Consider the following 16,872-nt stretch of genomic DNA (forward strand, 5'->3'; position numbering starts at 1 on the left):
TTTTCATCATCTCAGTGGATAATGAAGTACAACAAAATAATAAAGATTTATTGAAATAATATAACTTTTGATGAGGATTTTAGAAAGTAAGTTGGTAGGATCATTACATTTATGACACACCAAGTAAATCAATCACCCAACTAAATTAGGCACGCACCAGTTATATAATAATTATATTATTTACTACTATACTATACCTATACATGATTTGTTATATAAATGAATGCATTGTGGAATGCACTTGTTAACTGGTCATGAAGCCGCCACACGTCGAAACAAGCTTCTTTCCATCTGTTGTTGCGTTTTTCTAAACTCAACATATTTTCACTCTACTCTGTGTTCATAGTGAACTTTTATAACATTGAAATGAACACAAAGTTACACTACATGATGCAGTTTGATTCATGAAATACTGTATGAACAGAAAACAAGCTATGCCAACGTTTCTGTATTTTCATCAGATGCTGAATAATCTCCGTGTGTTTGGCTCTCCAGATTCTTGATTCTCTTTTCTCTTGGAATCTTCCAAAGCTGTAATTCAAATTCAGAAGTACATTAAGGATGTATTTTGCTTGTTAAGTAATGTAGAAACCAATTAAAGATAAACCGGGATATCTATAGCATTTAGTGTAATATTTTTTATAAAACTGAAATCTTACCTTAACAGAAAAAAAGAAGAAACATGCAAAAATACCACCCAACACCTTCAAAGCCACAAAAGTACCAATGAAGCCAAAACGATAATGTTCAAGATCGTATATTAGACATGCACCATTTCCAGCATCTGTTTCTTGTCGATATAAACATGTTGAGGAAATAGCGGCACCAAAGTATAGGCTAGCAGGTAAGAAACCTATAATATACAAATCAATAAGTTGTAGCTAGGCATAGTTCAATTCGTTTATAGGCCTATTTCATACCGTAAGAATCATCTTTCAAATACGATAATTAAATTACCTAGTGCTCTTACTACAAGACTCTGGTAACCCATCGCCATACCTCTGTCCTCGTCATTTACGGATCTAAATACAAAACAGAAACTAGAGCAAAGGCTGCAGTATTTTCAAAGAATATAAACAGACGAAAGAGATGAACAATAGGTGATGAATCGATACAAAAAGCTCCCGCCAAAGGGAAGACTTAATTGTCGTCCAAGGTTGGGATCCCGATAAGACCGACCCCATACCATCTTATTAATAGTTAATAACAATTAAATTATTAAGTAATACCTTCAACCTCATACCTTAATGTTGCCATCAGGCATGGATTTGTTCTCATACTAGCAAACATTGAAATGATCGCAACAAATAGAGCAAATACAAATGTTTTATCACAAACAAAATCGCATACGCCCTCAGTAGCCGCAGGAAAGTCACTGTCCGTGTACGATTGACCAATGCATGCACAGTTCGAAAAATTCTGTTAAATATAAAAACATCAAAACAAACAATATATATATTCTTTGTTAGAATTAATTATTCATATATGTATGCCTACATATAATCTAATAAATGTTTAAAAACAAATTGTACTACATCAAAACTCATTACATTATTAAATATTGTTATAAGAAAATCACTCAGTAAAATATTGACAGTAATTTTGATACCATTTTGTTGTTATCAATATCATTGTGTAGTCTAGTACATCCTGCATGGCACGGGGATAGATACGTTACACCATCTGCGCCACAAACAGGTTCGTAAACCCCATTTGAACATGAGCAATGTTGATTACAGGCACCAGCAGCAACCGGTAAACTTCTGTTAAGGATGAAACAAACCAAATTAGGTGATCTTTTTTTAAAAAGATTTTAATATTTTTTATTGAAGTTTTATAATACCACTACTTATTTTCACTTTTAAATTACTGAGATCTGTATTTTTATATCAATGTATAAGTAATTTTTATACCAATGATATTGATTGTTGATGAAACTATAAACAGTTATTATTATTTTGGAAGCCAGTGAGTAGATATAAACTCTTGTAAATGTCTTACAAAAAGCCTAAGGTTGTAGAATCTCAACCGTATTAGAAATAGTAAACTGTTTAGGCGAGTCGCGAATGTGGTACTTACAATTGTTGGTGATTTTCATAGTGAACAGTTACACCAGCTATTTCAGGATTGGTACATCCAATAAAGAGTACAGGAATTGACAAACACGCCGCCGTCAAACCGAGGCTTACTACCATGATAGATAAGCCGCGTAACTTTAGTTTTAACCTTTTTATTATAAAACTGCTTATAACGTTGCCAGCTATATTACCTGGAGCAGTGGTAAGACCTGAAAAAATCATAAACAATTAATGAAATAAAGAGAGAAAAAAGAAAGATCATTATAATGGGCCCTAGTTAGTAGAACTTCACTAGGATTAAACAACCAAGTGATAATTTTTAAGTATTAATACGTGACAACAATATTTACGACGCCTAGTAATAATAATAAATAAGATAATAAAAACAATAATAATAAAAACATTGCACGGTCTAGCAAATAGAGATAAACAAAATCTAAATAGACAATATCAACAATCTTAAAATTATTGAGGCATCTTTACTAAGGTGATAATTTGAAAAATAATTTAATCTACATAACTGACTGACCATGGAGCGCAATGCTGCCTCTCATTCTATGTTTGTAACTATGTGAAACGACAAATATAGCCGACGTTTAAGAGTTGAGGAACTCGAATGAAAAGAGCACAACCTGTTACAACTCAAGAACAAAAGTCAGCAACCAATTACGTAATTTACTTTCATATATGGAACAATGACGTCACGCAAAATGTTTTTTAAATGAGGCCAAAAAGTACTATGAATAACACCGTTGTTTAGTGGAGTTTCATTTTCTTTGAACAAAATGTTTCAAACCCTGCAGAACTTACCAACGATGATTGAGGTAATAGCTGGAGCTACATTAAATTGCACTTGAATATACTTGGCAACAAAGAATATGAAACCTCCAATGATTGCTATGTCACAAGTTGATACCAATAATACGGATGTCAATACAGGATTCATTATCAGTCTTTTCATTGCTTTCATAAAACCTAAACAATAAACCAATACTAATGATATTTTTAAAATTTATTGTATACAAAATGCAATGAAATAATTTCTTTACCATATCACAAACATCTATTGGTCAACATAATAATAATAGTATCGATCACCGCCAACATTGTTTCCAATTTATTATAAAAAGTTTGTTTATGGTACATAATTGTGTGTTATGGATAATTTGGTTACTGTATACTGTAATATTATTATAAAACAAATTTGCATATTTTCACAAATAGCGAGATTCTGATAGTGAGGCTCATTTTGAGAAGTTAACTTTGTAAATATTGTATCTTACCAACAATATTTGCCAAGATGCTAGATTCATTGAACATACGAAAGGAGATTCCAACCATAATGTCTTCTTTTTTACCATCATCTTTAATCATTCGGCTACATATCTGACATTCGTGCTTGGTGAGGTGTCGTGGAAAGAAAAACATTGGTAAAGACAATAATAACATTACAGCACTGGCACAAAGATATCCAAGCCACCAAGCACCTAGCCAAGTTGGATCTCGAAATCCTAGTGTCTTGTCTTCTACACTAAAGCGTTCAAAGTCAACGTATAATGACAAACACTTGTAACTAGCAAAGAACCCCAGAAGCGGTCCAAATGATGTCATCGATATAAAGGTACCTAAGAAAGGATAATTTTTACAACAATTATTTAATTGGTTAAACTTTAGGAGAAGCATAATAAATCAATAAAGAAAGTATAGCAGTAAATAACTGTCATTAAAAGCAGTTTAAACGACAACATAAAACATATAATTGAATATAGTAAATTAAAGGTTGTATAATTACCAATATAAATCGATGTTGTGGAAGGATCGATTGTAGAATCATCAAGATAAGTAAGTGTCAACGGGAATAATGGTGATGTACCAAAACCAATCAACAAATTGCCAATACAAAGCCAAGCAATGCCACTCATGTCTTTCTCAACATACACTGTTTCCAGTATTTCTTCAGCCGAATTATTACCAAAGGTAACATTGCAAATTGTACCTGTATTTTGTTGTTCATCGTTTGTTGACATGCCTTTGTATTGATAATTATCATTGAAAAAATGCGGCACCGCACAACAGAAATAACCGAGCGAACTAACTATAGCTCCTATTCCAATAATTCTTGGCTGATTTGACTTCGATCCGTAATATGTTATAAATAAGACAGATGAAAAACTTGATGCATCGGTTATGATACCTATCAATCCAGACATTTTACTGTCAAATTGAAATTGTTTTTCAAGTGTGCTTATCACACCACCAAAATATGATGTAGCAGCAACTGCAGTTAGAAATTGTAAACTTGCAGTAACAAGAAATGGAATCGGGTGGTCAATAGTAGGCCTACCAAATTTGTGTTTAATGCACCTTTTAGAACGGTCACTATCTGCAGATTGCTTTTTCATTTTTTCCAGAGTAGTTGCTTTCGTACAAACAAAAACGATCACACATACAACAGCAGTAACGAGTGTTATTACTTGTACAATATACGTACCCACTTATTTTCTCTTGTTTTGTAGGCAGATTCTGTAGGTCTTAAGACTAATTCATACTATATATTATGTACTCTTTATTCGCGACAATTAACATTTATTATAGAAGGGTTATTATAAAGCTATGATTGATTAATTATCACCTTGGACTGGATAGACAACCCCCATAAAATATTTGAAAAAAATAAATAAATTTGTTTCTTATAGATGTGTACTATTTTATTCATATTTTGATGATTCATAGTTTTATTGCCTTTATACAGTAAGCTAAAGTACGCAAATTAGTTGACGTGAAGCGAGGTGGGTCGAAGTTAGTTGGAGGCTCTCTCTATACCAACGATAGGCCTATCGCCACCTATGATAATTATGATAATGTTAAAATTTCTACTATTCAGATGCGACTTCAAAATATTAGGTGGGTTTTTCAACTTTAAAAACTCGACTTCATTATGCCTAAGGCAGTCACGGAATTAGTCCAATTTCGAAGTTGGTCTACACTTGCATGAAACGGATATTTCAAAATGCAGTAGATTGTGGTACGGTAGAATAATAATCTTCTAATTTAAAAGTTTTCTGATTAAATTTGAGGGCGCTAAAATAAAACAGGTGGCGAGAGCCACAGAAAAACAAAAGATGAGATAAAATTCATTCTCGACGGAATTTTTTTTTTTTTTTTAATATTGTTTTTTTTTTTTAATAGAGATATGTGACACTGTATTGTCGAACATGTATGGTACCATACCAGTAGGTATTCAAATATGCTTAATACGAAAAGATATTAAAATTCAGTGACTTATTTCTATTTTCTGTGCTCCACTGGCTCCAAGTTGGGTCCACTTGAGCACAGTGTGTATTAACATACGAAAAGATATTAAATTTCAGTGACTTATTTCAATTTTGTATCACTAAACTAAAGGAGGGGAGTTTCTAGATTCCCGCCCGGAAAATTGTATCTTTACATGATTTGAATTTCTAATAAAGATTAACAAAATCAAAATTTAACTTTTAAATTTAATTTTGTGGCGTGTTCACCGCGTAGGACTAACAATACCATCTTTCCCATTACACCTGCACAAACTCATTTGCATAACAACGCGGGGCTTATCAAACTGTTTAAAATAGCTACAAGGTCCCCAGAAATGACACCTATAGTATTTTGAAACATGATATATAGGAGCCTGGACTACCCCACCATGATTGGGGCTGAGCAAAGACAATTTTTGAAAAAAACTATTTATTGAAATATGAAATTAAATATTAAGTCTCCAGTTAAGCTCACCATGGTTGGGGCAGAGCTAAGAATGAAAGCTTAGTCCCCGGAAATTATGAAACGAAATCATAAAAGTCTTCAGGACCAGCCCATACAATGGTGATTGTTTCCCAAGTGTGAGACATGCAATGCACGCGGCCGTGCAAAATTATGAAATACAAACAGAGCTAGCACACAAAAGCCTACTTACTAATTTTAATATTTCTATAATTTAGAAACACAATTAGAATTATTATATCACCTTTGATAATTATAATGTTAAATTTCAACTATCCAGATGCGAATTTTAGGTTGGGTTTAAAAAACTCGACTTCATAATTATGCTTTAATTTCGAAGATCTGCTTAAAACATATTTATTTTTTTATTCATAACATATTAGTAGGCCTACAATACAATATCTTGCATGAAACGGATATTTGAAAGTACACTATAATGTGTAACGGTAGAATTATAATTCTAATGTAAAAGATTAACAAAATAAAAATTGAACAGTGTTGTGTGTTGATCGCGAATGACTAACAATACCGTCTGTCACACAGCACATGTGCACACTCATTTGCATAACAAACGCACGGCATACCAAACTACGGATGAGATAAAATTAATTCTCTTCTAAACACGTGACGAAGAGTATTAATTCCCTTTTTTTTACATTAAAATAAACTGAGGGCGCTAAACATAAAATTAAAACCACCAAAGCAGTTTGCGAGAGCTAAAAAAAAAAGATGGTAAATGTGCTCTCCCTGCCTCAGCACTAAGGCCCTGCCACAGCCTTTTGGGGTCGTTTCCACCACATCACCAGATGCATTGATGTTGTCGCCTCATGATGTGTGGTGGAAAGGGGGACGTATGATCTGTGAACCCCAAACACAGTGGCCGCATGCCTTTAACTCTATTCCACCGACCAGCGTGGGAATCGAACCCACGACATACGTGTTGTTAACACGACGCTCAGACGACTGAGCTAACTGATCATTTTGGTTTTAGCAAGTTTAATAGGATATTTATGACGTAATGATCAATTACATTATACACGTATAAATAGACTATTATCAGCTTTTCAGTCATGTACTTGGTGGCGTAACGGGTAATGCTCAGTTTTGAGTGCTATCGGCTGAGGTTCGAACCTCGACGGATATTTTTTTTTTTTTTTAATATTGTTTTTTTTTTAAAATATAGATATGTGACACTGTATTGTCGAACATGTATGGTACCATACCGGTAGGTATTCAAATATGCTTAATACGAAAAGATATTAAAATTCAGTGACTTATTTCTATTTTATATCACTGTGCTCCCCTGGCTCCAAATTGAATCCACTTGAGCACAGTGTGTATTAACATACGAAAAGATATTAAAATTCAGTGACTTATTTCTATTTTATATCACTAAACTAAAGGAGGGGAGTTTCTAGATTCCCGCCCGGAAAATTGTATCTTTACATGATTTGAATTTCTAATAAAGTTTAACAAAATCAAAATTTAATAATTAAATTTTATTTTGTGGCGTGTTCACCGCGTAGGACTAACAATACTATCTTTCCCATTACACCTGCACAAACTCATTTGCATAACAACGCAGGGCTTACCAAACTGTTTAAAATAGCTACAAGGTCCCCAGAAATGACACCTATAGTATTTTGAAACATGATATATAAGAGTCTTCACTTCCCCACCATGATTGGGGCTGAAAAAACATTTATTGAAATATGAAATTAAATATTAAGTCTCCAGTTAAGCTCACCATGGTTGGGGCAGAGCTAAGAATGAAAGCTTGTCCCCGGAAATTATGAAACGAAATATACAAGTTTTCAGAACCAGCCATACAATGGTGATTGTTTCCCAGGTGTGAGACATGCAATGCACGCGGCCGTGACGGTAATTCAACAAAACAAAATTATGAAATACAAACAGAGCTAGCACATAGAAACCTACTTACTAATTTTAATATTTCTATAATTTAGAAAACAATTAGAATTATCATATCATCTTTGATAATTATAATGTTACATTTCAACTATCCAGATGCGAATTTTAGGTTGGGTTTTTAAAAAACTCGACTTCATAATTATGCTTCAATTTCGAAGATTTGCTTAAAACATATTTATTTATTTATTCTACCATAAACTTTTATTCACAACATATTAGTAGGCCTACAATACAATATCTTGCATGAAACGGATATTTAAAAGTACAGTACACTATAATGTGTAACGGTAGAATTACAATTCTAATGTAAAAGATTAACAAAATAAAAATTGAACAGTGTTGTGTGTTGATCGCGAATGACTAACAATACCGTCTGTCACACAGCACATGTGCACACTCATTTGCATAACAAACGCACGGCATACCAAACTACGATGAGATAAAATTAATTCTCTTCTAAACACGTGACGAAGAGTATTAATTCCCTTTTTTTTACATTAAAATAAATTGAGGGCGCTAAACATAAAATTAAAACCACCAAAGCAGTTTGCGAGAGCTAAAAAAAAAAGATGGTAAATGTGCTCTCCCTGCCTCAGCACTAAGGCCCTGCCACAGCCTTTTGGGGTCGTTTCCACCACATCACCAGATGCATTGATGTTGTCGCCTCATGATGTGTGGTGGAAAGGGGGACGTATGATCTGTGAACCCCAAACACAGTGGCCGCATGCCTTTAACTCTATTCCACCGACCAGCGTGGGAATCGAACCCACGGACATCGTGTTGTTAACACGACGCTCAGACGACTGAGCTAACTGATCATTTTGGTTTTAGCAAGTTTAATAGGATATTTATGACGTAATGATCAATTACGTAATACACGTATAAATAGACTATTATCAGCTTTTCTGTCATGTACTTGGTGGCGTAACGGGTAATGCTCAGTTTTGAGTGCTATCGGCTGGGGTTCGAACCTCGACGGAATTTTTTTTTTTTTTTTAATATTGTTTTTTTTTTTAATAGAGATATGTGACACTGTATTGTCGAACATGTATGGTACCATACCAGTAGGTATTCAAATATGCTTAATACGAAAAGATATTAAAATTCAGTGACTTATTTCTATTTTATATCACTGTGCTCCACTGGCTCCAAGTTGGGTCCACTTGAGCATGTGTATTAACATACGAAAAGATATTAAAATTCCGTGAATTATTTTTATTTTATATCACTGTGCTCGCCTGGTGCCAAATTGGGTACACTTGAGTACATTGTATTAAAATACGAAAAGATATTACAATTCAGTGACTTATTTCTATTTTATATCACTGTGCTCCACTGACGCCCAATTGGGTCCACTTGAGCACAGTGTATTAAAATACGAAAAGATATTAATGAGATATTAACTCTCTCTATATATGGCTCTGTACAACATATTCAAATACCGCCCTCTCATACCATGTTTTGGTGACATTTTCCGGTGTACCGCGTACCGCATGGCAGCAGCAAGCAACATGTTTTACACAATGCATGCAGATAGAACCAAATAATATATTCTTTGATAGAACTCGTCATGTCGCATGGTAGCAAGGTTTTTGTAGGCGCTCGAGCCCTTGGCTTTTACAGCAACCATGTGCCTTTATTAACAAAATATAATAGAAAATTTAAAGATACTTACGTTATAACATCCATAGGAAAAGCGTTTCATACATACAATGTAAGTAATTTAATTATTTTCTGTAGGAGTGTCAATGACACTAGCTAGTAGGTAGGCCTAGGCTAGCCCTCCTCAGACTATGGCTAGCCTAGCCTAGCTTAGCTAGTTTAGCCTTTAGGGCCTAGCCTAGTCTAGGACGATTCGGCCCTGAGACGATTCGGTCCACTTTTCGGTGATTGTTAATTGTTAAATTTACTGAGCAATACCACCAACCAGGCGAAGATTGGTAATATAAATTTCGGAAGTCGGAAATATGGCTAGATTTTCCAGACGAAATGTAATCAAATTAATTTAGCTTTTAATTACGTAAAATTGTTGTTTTTGACTCGAATTTTCGACTTAAAGTGAATAACTTTAATATTACTTTCATATGGCCAATTTAAATTTAGAATATTTTGACCTTCATTTTTTTGTGTTTCAAGGGATAATACATCTTTAATATATTATATAGAGAATATACGTCTGTCGTATCTATTATTATGCAAACAATTACGTATGGTTTTAGGATATTAATAAAATATAGATAATATGCCGTTATAAATCAATCTACCGTCCTACAGTAGGAATATGATGTACAATGATAGATGTGAGAATAATAATGTATGGATAATAAAGGTGGACACGATTCTCAAAGAGGTAATCTGCACTGATATTTAAACATTTAGATTTACGAACGGCGTATGAATGTGAGACACTGAGTTGCACTTACTTAATTATTTACATTAAATGATTATTATAAATGAAGAAATAAAAGATATTCAAATTAAAATCTATAGTATCGCCGACGTATATACGTAAATTATATATAAATCATACTGTCAAATTATAGAAAAAGTGCTTTATTCGGAATTATTATGGATAAGCAAGCCTGTGAGCTACAGCGACTTTAATTGCTTTTGCTTATCCTTGCCTCCTTATATTTCCACATGTCTTGATTTGGTTACCTATGTTTTAAATGAATGAATGAACATGATCTCATAATCGCGTCGAGCATCTATAGCTCATTGGATCGTTTCACAAAAACACGTGCAGGAGGCCTATAGACGTTTCAAACGTATGGTTATTAGTAATAGACGTCATCTTTACTCGCCATGGACAACGATCGTACGTGTTTTGTCCATGGTTTGACACACTAACAAGTGCGTGTTTTTGAAAAAGGGGAAACCCTGTCAGCAAAATAACGTATTGTTAGAGGAAACGGCTGCACGATCATAAAAGGCGCATCACCGATATGGCTTATTCGGGGGTTTATTTCAGTAACTCGCCTTTTAACCACCTGCATATAATGATCATTTTACTAAAAACTATTTTAAACATTAGAAATAAAAATATACACGTGATTTGCCTCAACAATAATCATTATACACCTAATAATATCCTACATAACGGAAATTAATAAAATACTGTAAAAATAAATATAAGGTGATCGAATAGTATGTTGTTAACGACATGGATATATAATCTGCCACAGTATGCATAAGTATAAAAATAGATATGCTGGCTTTACGGGCTATATTGTAAACATTATTGTTTTTAAATAAATTGTTCTCTTTTGCGTAATTGTTTGCATAATAAAAGACACGACAGACGTATATTCTCTATATAATATATTAATTACAGTACATATAAATAGAGGTAAATTATTATATGCCTAATATAACATTATGCCTAATATATAATATTTAAACGTGTTTAGAAATGGCCATTTTGAAAAGACACAATCCTTCTCCGAGACCTGTGAAATACAAAAAAGAAAATTTATTGAATGATTGATAATAAATATTTATTAACCAAGTAAAAAATATCCACATAAATAATCTAGTTCCTAAAAAATATCAATTAAATCTATATAAACGAAAAATGTATATCCCGCTCTAGCATGCATCCCGCTCGATCCATACAAAATAGCGCTACCGATTTCAAACGCGACCGATTTCAAACGCGACCGATATCATCAAAAGTATAGCTCTAGCGGCGCGCCATATAAAATACCGGAAGTTGATTTTATCGCGACCGATTTGAGACGCGACCGATTTGAGACGCGACCGATTTCATCGTGAACCCTACCTAGTAGTATCTATCAGTTTGCGAGATATGGACTACTGAAAAAACAGTGAATTTTCTTCAATTGTCATGACCTCAAATATTTCAAATGTTCATAATTTTATTTTCAATTTTTTTTCAGTGTGCAAGATTTGGGTTGGTTAGTGTTAGTAAGTAAATTTATTTGAGTTATTCATATCACTGAAATTCACACTATGCTGTAATCACACTTATTTATTTATATCTCCATGTTCATACCAACTGTAATAGCAATTGCATCTTTTGATGACAATTGTATATTAATATGTCAAATGATCTGTGTTGCTGAGATAGTCTTGCATGACTGACAATTACTTACTTTTTTTCTCAGGTGATACTCATCCATATGAAATATCATGCATGACTTCCGACAGCAAGTATGTGTATACTGCATATCAAAATATTGTTACAGCTTTTATAAGATCGACTACAGTAAGTCCTTATATGATTTCAATCTACTACACAGTATCATTACAATTCTTAATAGGAGCACTTTTGATTATTGTTTCTCTATCTTTCTGTAGGCAGAACATGTTTATGAGTGCTCTGGTGATGTGCATCTTCTTCTTCCATTTGGTGACCATCTAATTGCAGTTGATTCAGACAGTCATGTATACATATGGCATATTACTACACAGGGTAATTATGTAATACCAGAACTACTGTTGTATCTAAACAATCCAGGGCTGTAGACATAATTTGATGACCAACAATGTTATAGACAGTAATTAATGTGTTTCTCTTTTTATTTTGATTAGAAATGTACATGGAGCTTGAGTTTAGCAATGCTACTTTTCAGATTTCGGCAATTATGCACCCAAGTACTTACCTAAACAAAATTCTCTTTGGAAGTCATCAAGGACAATTGCAATTGTGGAATATACGCAACAAGTCAGTTTACATTTGTTTATTCATCAATAAATCAATGGTGCAGATCAACAGAAAAACCCCAACAATTGTAAAATTAGTAAATAGCAACTTCTTTACATGTCATACAGTACATTTCAGATACAGACTGTGTAACATAGTGTCCCTTTGATGTCCTAAATATGATAGAAGGTGTTGAATATATTGTACAATATTGTATTAAATGTTTTTAAACTGTGCAAAGGTGATCATTGGTTTAAACACATCAAATATTGTGTTGTAAATTAACATGGGATCATTATTAAATCTGCTCAACAGCACTGTACTCTAAGAAGTATGTTTGTCATAATAAATCAATGTAATGCTGTGTAGATGAATTTAATAATTGTATAGGATGAATGTGTTTATCAGTTGAAAACTTATTAACTTCATTAATAAATAGTAGTTATCTTCAATCATTGAAATGAATTACACATTTATTTTTGTTACAAAGTGAGTGGGAAACCACACATGTAACAAGAGGGTAGACTGACTGACTGATCAAATTCAAGAAACAACCTGTAGTGTTACGCTGTCTATAATTGTTCTACTCTGCAACCAAAATTTGAGCGCTGCATTTGTAAATGATTTAGGCCTAGCCTCTCGTTAAAAGTACAAATATTTTATAATCATGCAATGGAACAAATGATGTGATTCAGTGAAAGATTTGTTATTATATCTTTCCCTGAATTAAATTATTTGTACCATTTCACTTATAAACATTCATAATTTGTTTACTAAATGTCTATATTGTATTTTCAGCAAGTTGGTATACATCTTTGATGGATGGGGGTCATCAATTACAGCTATAGAACAGGTAGAAGTCTATAGAATTTCCACAAACTAACAATTCACTGTTTTGTAGTGTCAAGCTAAAATGTTGTAGTGTCTGACACTGACAGGATAGCATATCTTTCATATTTCTAATAGCACTCTCTAACTATGGTGTAATGTTGAGAGGTCTGCAATATATGACTGAATTTGTTATAAAATATTCAATTTATTCCGGACATTACATGAATACAAACAATAAAACATACTGTACATACAATACACATGCTAGGCCCAGGGAACTCCAACAGCGAACTCAGTAGGAACATACTGTACATACAATACACATGCTAGACCCAGGGAACTCCAACAGTGAACTCAGTAGGACAATTACATACAATACACATGCTAGACCCAGGGAACTCCAACAGTGAACTCAGTAGGACAAGTACATACAATACACATGCTAGACCCAGGGAACTCCAACAGTGAACTCAGTAGGACAATTACATACAATACACATGCTAGACCAAGGGAACTCCAACAGTGAACTCAGTAGGACAATTACATACAATACACATGCTAGACCAAGGGAACTCCCAACAGTGAACTCAGTAGGACAATTACATACAATACACATGCTAGACCCAGGGAACTCCAACAGTGAACTCAGTAGGACAATTACATACAATACACATGCTAGACCAAGGGAACTCCAACAGTGAACTCAGTAGGACAATTACATACAATACACATGCTAGACCCAGGGAACTCCAACAGTGAACTCAGTAGGACAATTACATACAATACACATGCTAGACCCAGGGAACTCCAACAGTGAACTCAGTAGGACAATTACATACAATACACATCCTAGACCAAGGGAACTCCAACAGTGAACTCAGTAGGACAATTACATACAATACACATGCTAGACCAAGGGAACTCCCAACAGCGAACTCAGTAGGACAATTACATACAATACACATGCTAGACCAAGGGAACTCCCAACAGCGAACTCAGTAGGACAATTACATACAATACACATGCTAGACCCAGGGAACTCCAACAGTGAACTCAGTAGGACAATTACATACAATACACATGCTAGACCCAGGGAACTCCCAACAGCGAACTCAGTAGGACAATTTCTACCACTTAACTTGTTAAGACAATTCAAAACCAGTTGGGGAGAGTGTAATACATGCCACACTTATGTATTAGGCCTATCATTTCTCTTTTCTTTACGGCATTGTTATAAGACAGCAAGTTGGGATGAATAAAGTTTCCTTGTATCCTTGTATTGTTTATTATCTCTTATTAAAGGCACCAGCCGTTGATGTTGTAGCAGTTGGTCTTGCAAATGGCAATATTATCATCCACAATCTAAGATTTGATGAATCTGTTATGACATTTACGCAAGACTGGGGTCCAATAACTGCAATTTCATTTCGCACAGGTTAGAACAACAATTTTGGTTTATTACTCACTTTACTGATCATTTCCTGAATGCTAATTATCTAATCTATTTAAATATCATCACAATTGGTTGCTCAATATTCATTTTAATTTGTGTGTGTGTGTATATGTGTGTTAAGCAATCGCGCCTCATTATTTTACATCAAATCCTTGATGTATTTTTCGTTTGTCTTCCATAACTATTCTGAGTTCATCTCCTGCGGCCTTTTTTTTCTATGAACCCCATTAAAATAATATTGTTGTCTATCATGGTGTTTTTTTATTTATTTTTGGGCTTGCTGCTCAAAAGCTTTACTTCTTTATTTAACTATTTAAAAATATATATATGTAAATAATTTGAGTAAAAAATGTTTTAAAATTTAAAACAACATTGATAACCCAAAGTTTATTTATCGTCGGCTGTGAATTTACTATCTATTAGAGGGAATCTAGGAAGTTAAAGCATCTTGTTTTTAGATCGTTTTCTTCTGTATTCAATTTTCGCAGATGGTCATCCTATTATGGCAACTGCAAGCACTATTGGACACATTGCATTATGGGACTTGGAAGAAAAAAAGTTAAAAAGTCAAATGAGAGACGTACACCATGGATCTGTGACTGGTATGAAATTTTTGGACTCTGAACCTCTAATGGTTACATCAGCAGCAGACAATTCACTAAAGGTAAACATACATTACATATCCTCATACAGTCCAAACCATTTAATATTACACTTCTTAGTCTTATAAAATAATGAGGCATAGTTTCCTAAATTTCATAGAAAACAGTTGAGTATTATACGTTTTTTTATGATTTTGACCTAAAACTTTTATTTGTGCATGTTTTTTTATAAAACGATAAAATTTATTTGTATCAACAAAAAATATATTATACAGTATTTCTTTCACAAGAATATTTCTATAAACTTATTTTATACAAAACGGGTATGCAATGAGCCGAAGCTCTTAAACGCATTACCCTGTAATACAGATATCTAATTAGCAAATAAAACAATAATTCAAATTCTTTGATATTTTTATTTGTTATACATATCTTCATCATTATCCAGTGGGAAAACCATATTCCATAAGAATTTCTTATAGAAAAAATAGTTTTTACCATTTAATTGATAAAAAAACAGGAAATAGCTTTAATGACTTCACATGACATTAATTATATGCAAATTACCTTTTACTCCCAACCATAGACCAACCTTTTGCCCACCAGACACCACAAAAATAATCACAAAATTATTCATCATCATTTAGTATTTTTTGCAATTTATTTAAAATTCACCTTTCTTATATTATGCACAGAGTTGGGACTAACACTGTGCACTTAAAGGGTTAATGGACAATATCAACGCCAAAGTTTTATACAGGATTATTTTTGCAAAAAAAGTAAAAACACAATCTTTTACTTATTTAGATATTTGATATTTTATTTAGATGTGGATTTTTGATCAACCTGATGGTTCTGGTAGATTGCACAAAATTAGGTCAGGTCACTATGCACCTCCGACAATGATTCGTTTCCATGGTAGTCATGGAAAGGATATTTTAAGTGCAGGTAAGTTAACAACTCAACTTTTAATAAGCCGTTATGATTTCATATCTGTTATGCATGCTATAGAACTGTGTAAAACCATTATGATTTCATATCTGTTATGCATGCTATAGAACTGTGTAAAACCATTATGATTTCATATCTGTTATGCATGCTATAGAACTGTGTAAAACCATTATGATTTCATATCTGTTATGCATGCTATAGAACTGTGTAAAACCATTATGATTTCATATCTGTTATGCATGCTATAGAACTGTGTAAAACCATTATGATTTTAGTGAGTTCACATTTGCATGGTAGTTTACCCTACAGAACCAAGGAATAAACATAATTCGTCCCTTTTTGCTGCATGAGCGTTAATAACATGATTTAAAGGCGAATATTACTGTATTATTAATAATGACTAGATGCATATGTAGTGGAGTCTGAACCCCATATAACTGAGCAAACATCTAAATATAGTTGTGAATATCTTGTGGATACCACCTTAAAATAACTACCTGTATGTGTAAAATGACAGAGCTCAGATATCGACAAGTTAACTGAACTGGCCAAACTGGCTAAATATAGTAGCAAATGTTAAAGAGATTCGTTAAATAAAACGAA

At 33.4% G+C, this 16,872-nt stretch overlaps 2 protein-coding genes across 3 annotated transcripts in view; one reads left to right on the forward strand and one right to left on the reverse strand.

Moving 5' to 3' along the window:
• On the reverse strand, positions 1-9,499 carry LOC144845207 (solute carrier organic anion transporter family member 2A1-like). Of its 2 annotated transcripts, none has more exons than XM_078702389.1 (9): positions 9,442-9,499; positions 3,362-3,703; positions 2,889-3,053; positions 2,080-2,287; positions 1,610-1,763; positions 1,244-1,419; positions 958-1,022; positions 660-853; positions 1-531 (listed from the first exon to the last, which is right to left on the reverse strand). In XM_078702389.1, exons 2-9 carry the CDS (start codon positions 3,687-3,689, stop codon positions 433-435), a joined length of 1,389 nt encoding a protein of 462 aa, XP_078558515.1. In that variant the 5' UTR covers positions 3,690-3,703; positions 9,442-9,499; the 3' UTR covers positions 1-432. The 2 variants fall into 2 exon arrangements, with proteins under 2 accessions (XP_078558515.1, XP_078558514.1); XM_078702388.1 differs by lacking the exon at positions 9,442-9,499 and adding an exon at positions 3,871-4,571.
• LOC144845206 (WD repeat-containing protein 36-like) overlaps positions 9,301-16,872 on the forward strand; it is a 24,039-nt gene continuing 16,467 nt past the window's right edge. The window contains exons 1-9 of the mRNA XM_078702387.1: positions 9,301-9,480; positions 11,666-11,693; positions 11,894-11,994; positions 12,087-12,201; positions 12,321-12,453; positions 13,231-13,285; positions 14,566-14,698; positions 15,205-15,380; positions 16,146-16,266. Coding sequence (XP_078558513.1) covers positions 9,337-9,480; positions 11,666-11,693; positions 11,894-11,994; positions 12,087-12,201; positions 12,321-12,453; positions 13,231-13,285; positions 14,566-14,698; positions 15,205-15,380; positions 16,146-16,266 — 1,006 coding nt within the window. The 5' untranslated portion in view covers positions 9,301-9,336. The remainder of the gene's footprint in view (positions 9,481-11,665; positions 11,694-11,893; positions 11,995-12,086; positions 12,202-12,320; positions 12,454-13,230; positions 13,286-14,565; positions 14,699-15,204; positions 15,381-16,145; positions 16,267-16,872) is intronic.

The sequence above is a fragment of the Antedon bifida genome, chromosome 6 (assembly GCF_963402885.1).
Source record: "Antedon bifida chromosome 6, ecAntBifi1.1, whole genome shotgun sequence".
In the NCBI taxonomy this organism is placed as follows: domain Eukaryota; kingdom Metazoa; phylum Echinodermata; class Crinoidea; order Comatulida; family Antedonidae; genus Antedon; species Antedon bifida.

Excerpts from the sequence above, each read along its gene's own strand:
- LOC144845207 (XM_078702388.1), bottom strand. The coding sequence starts at position 4,480 with ATGAAAAAGCAATCTGCAGATAGTGACCGTTCTAAAAGGTGCATTAAA. Across the intron at positions 3,704-3,870 it reads CACAACATCGATTTATATTG|GTACCTTTATATCGATGACA; the intron begins GTAATTATACAA and ends ATCCTTTCTTAG. Across the intron at positions 854-957 it reads TCTTGTAGTAAGAGCACTAG|GTTTCTTACCTGCTAGCCTA; the intron begins GTAATTTAATTA and ends TGTATATTATAG.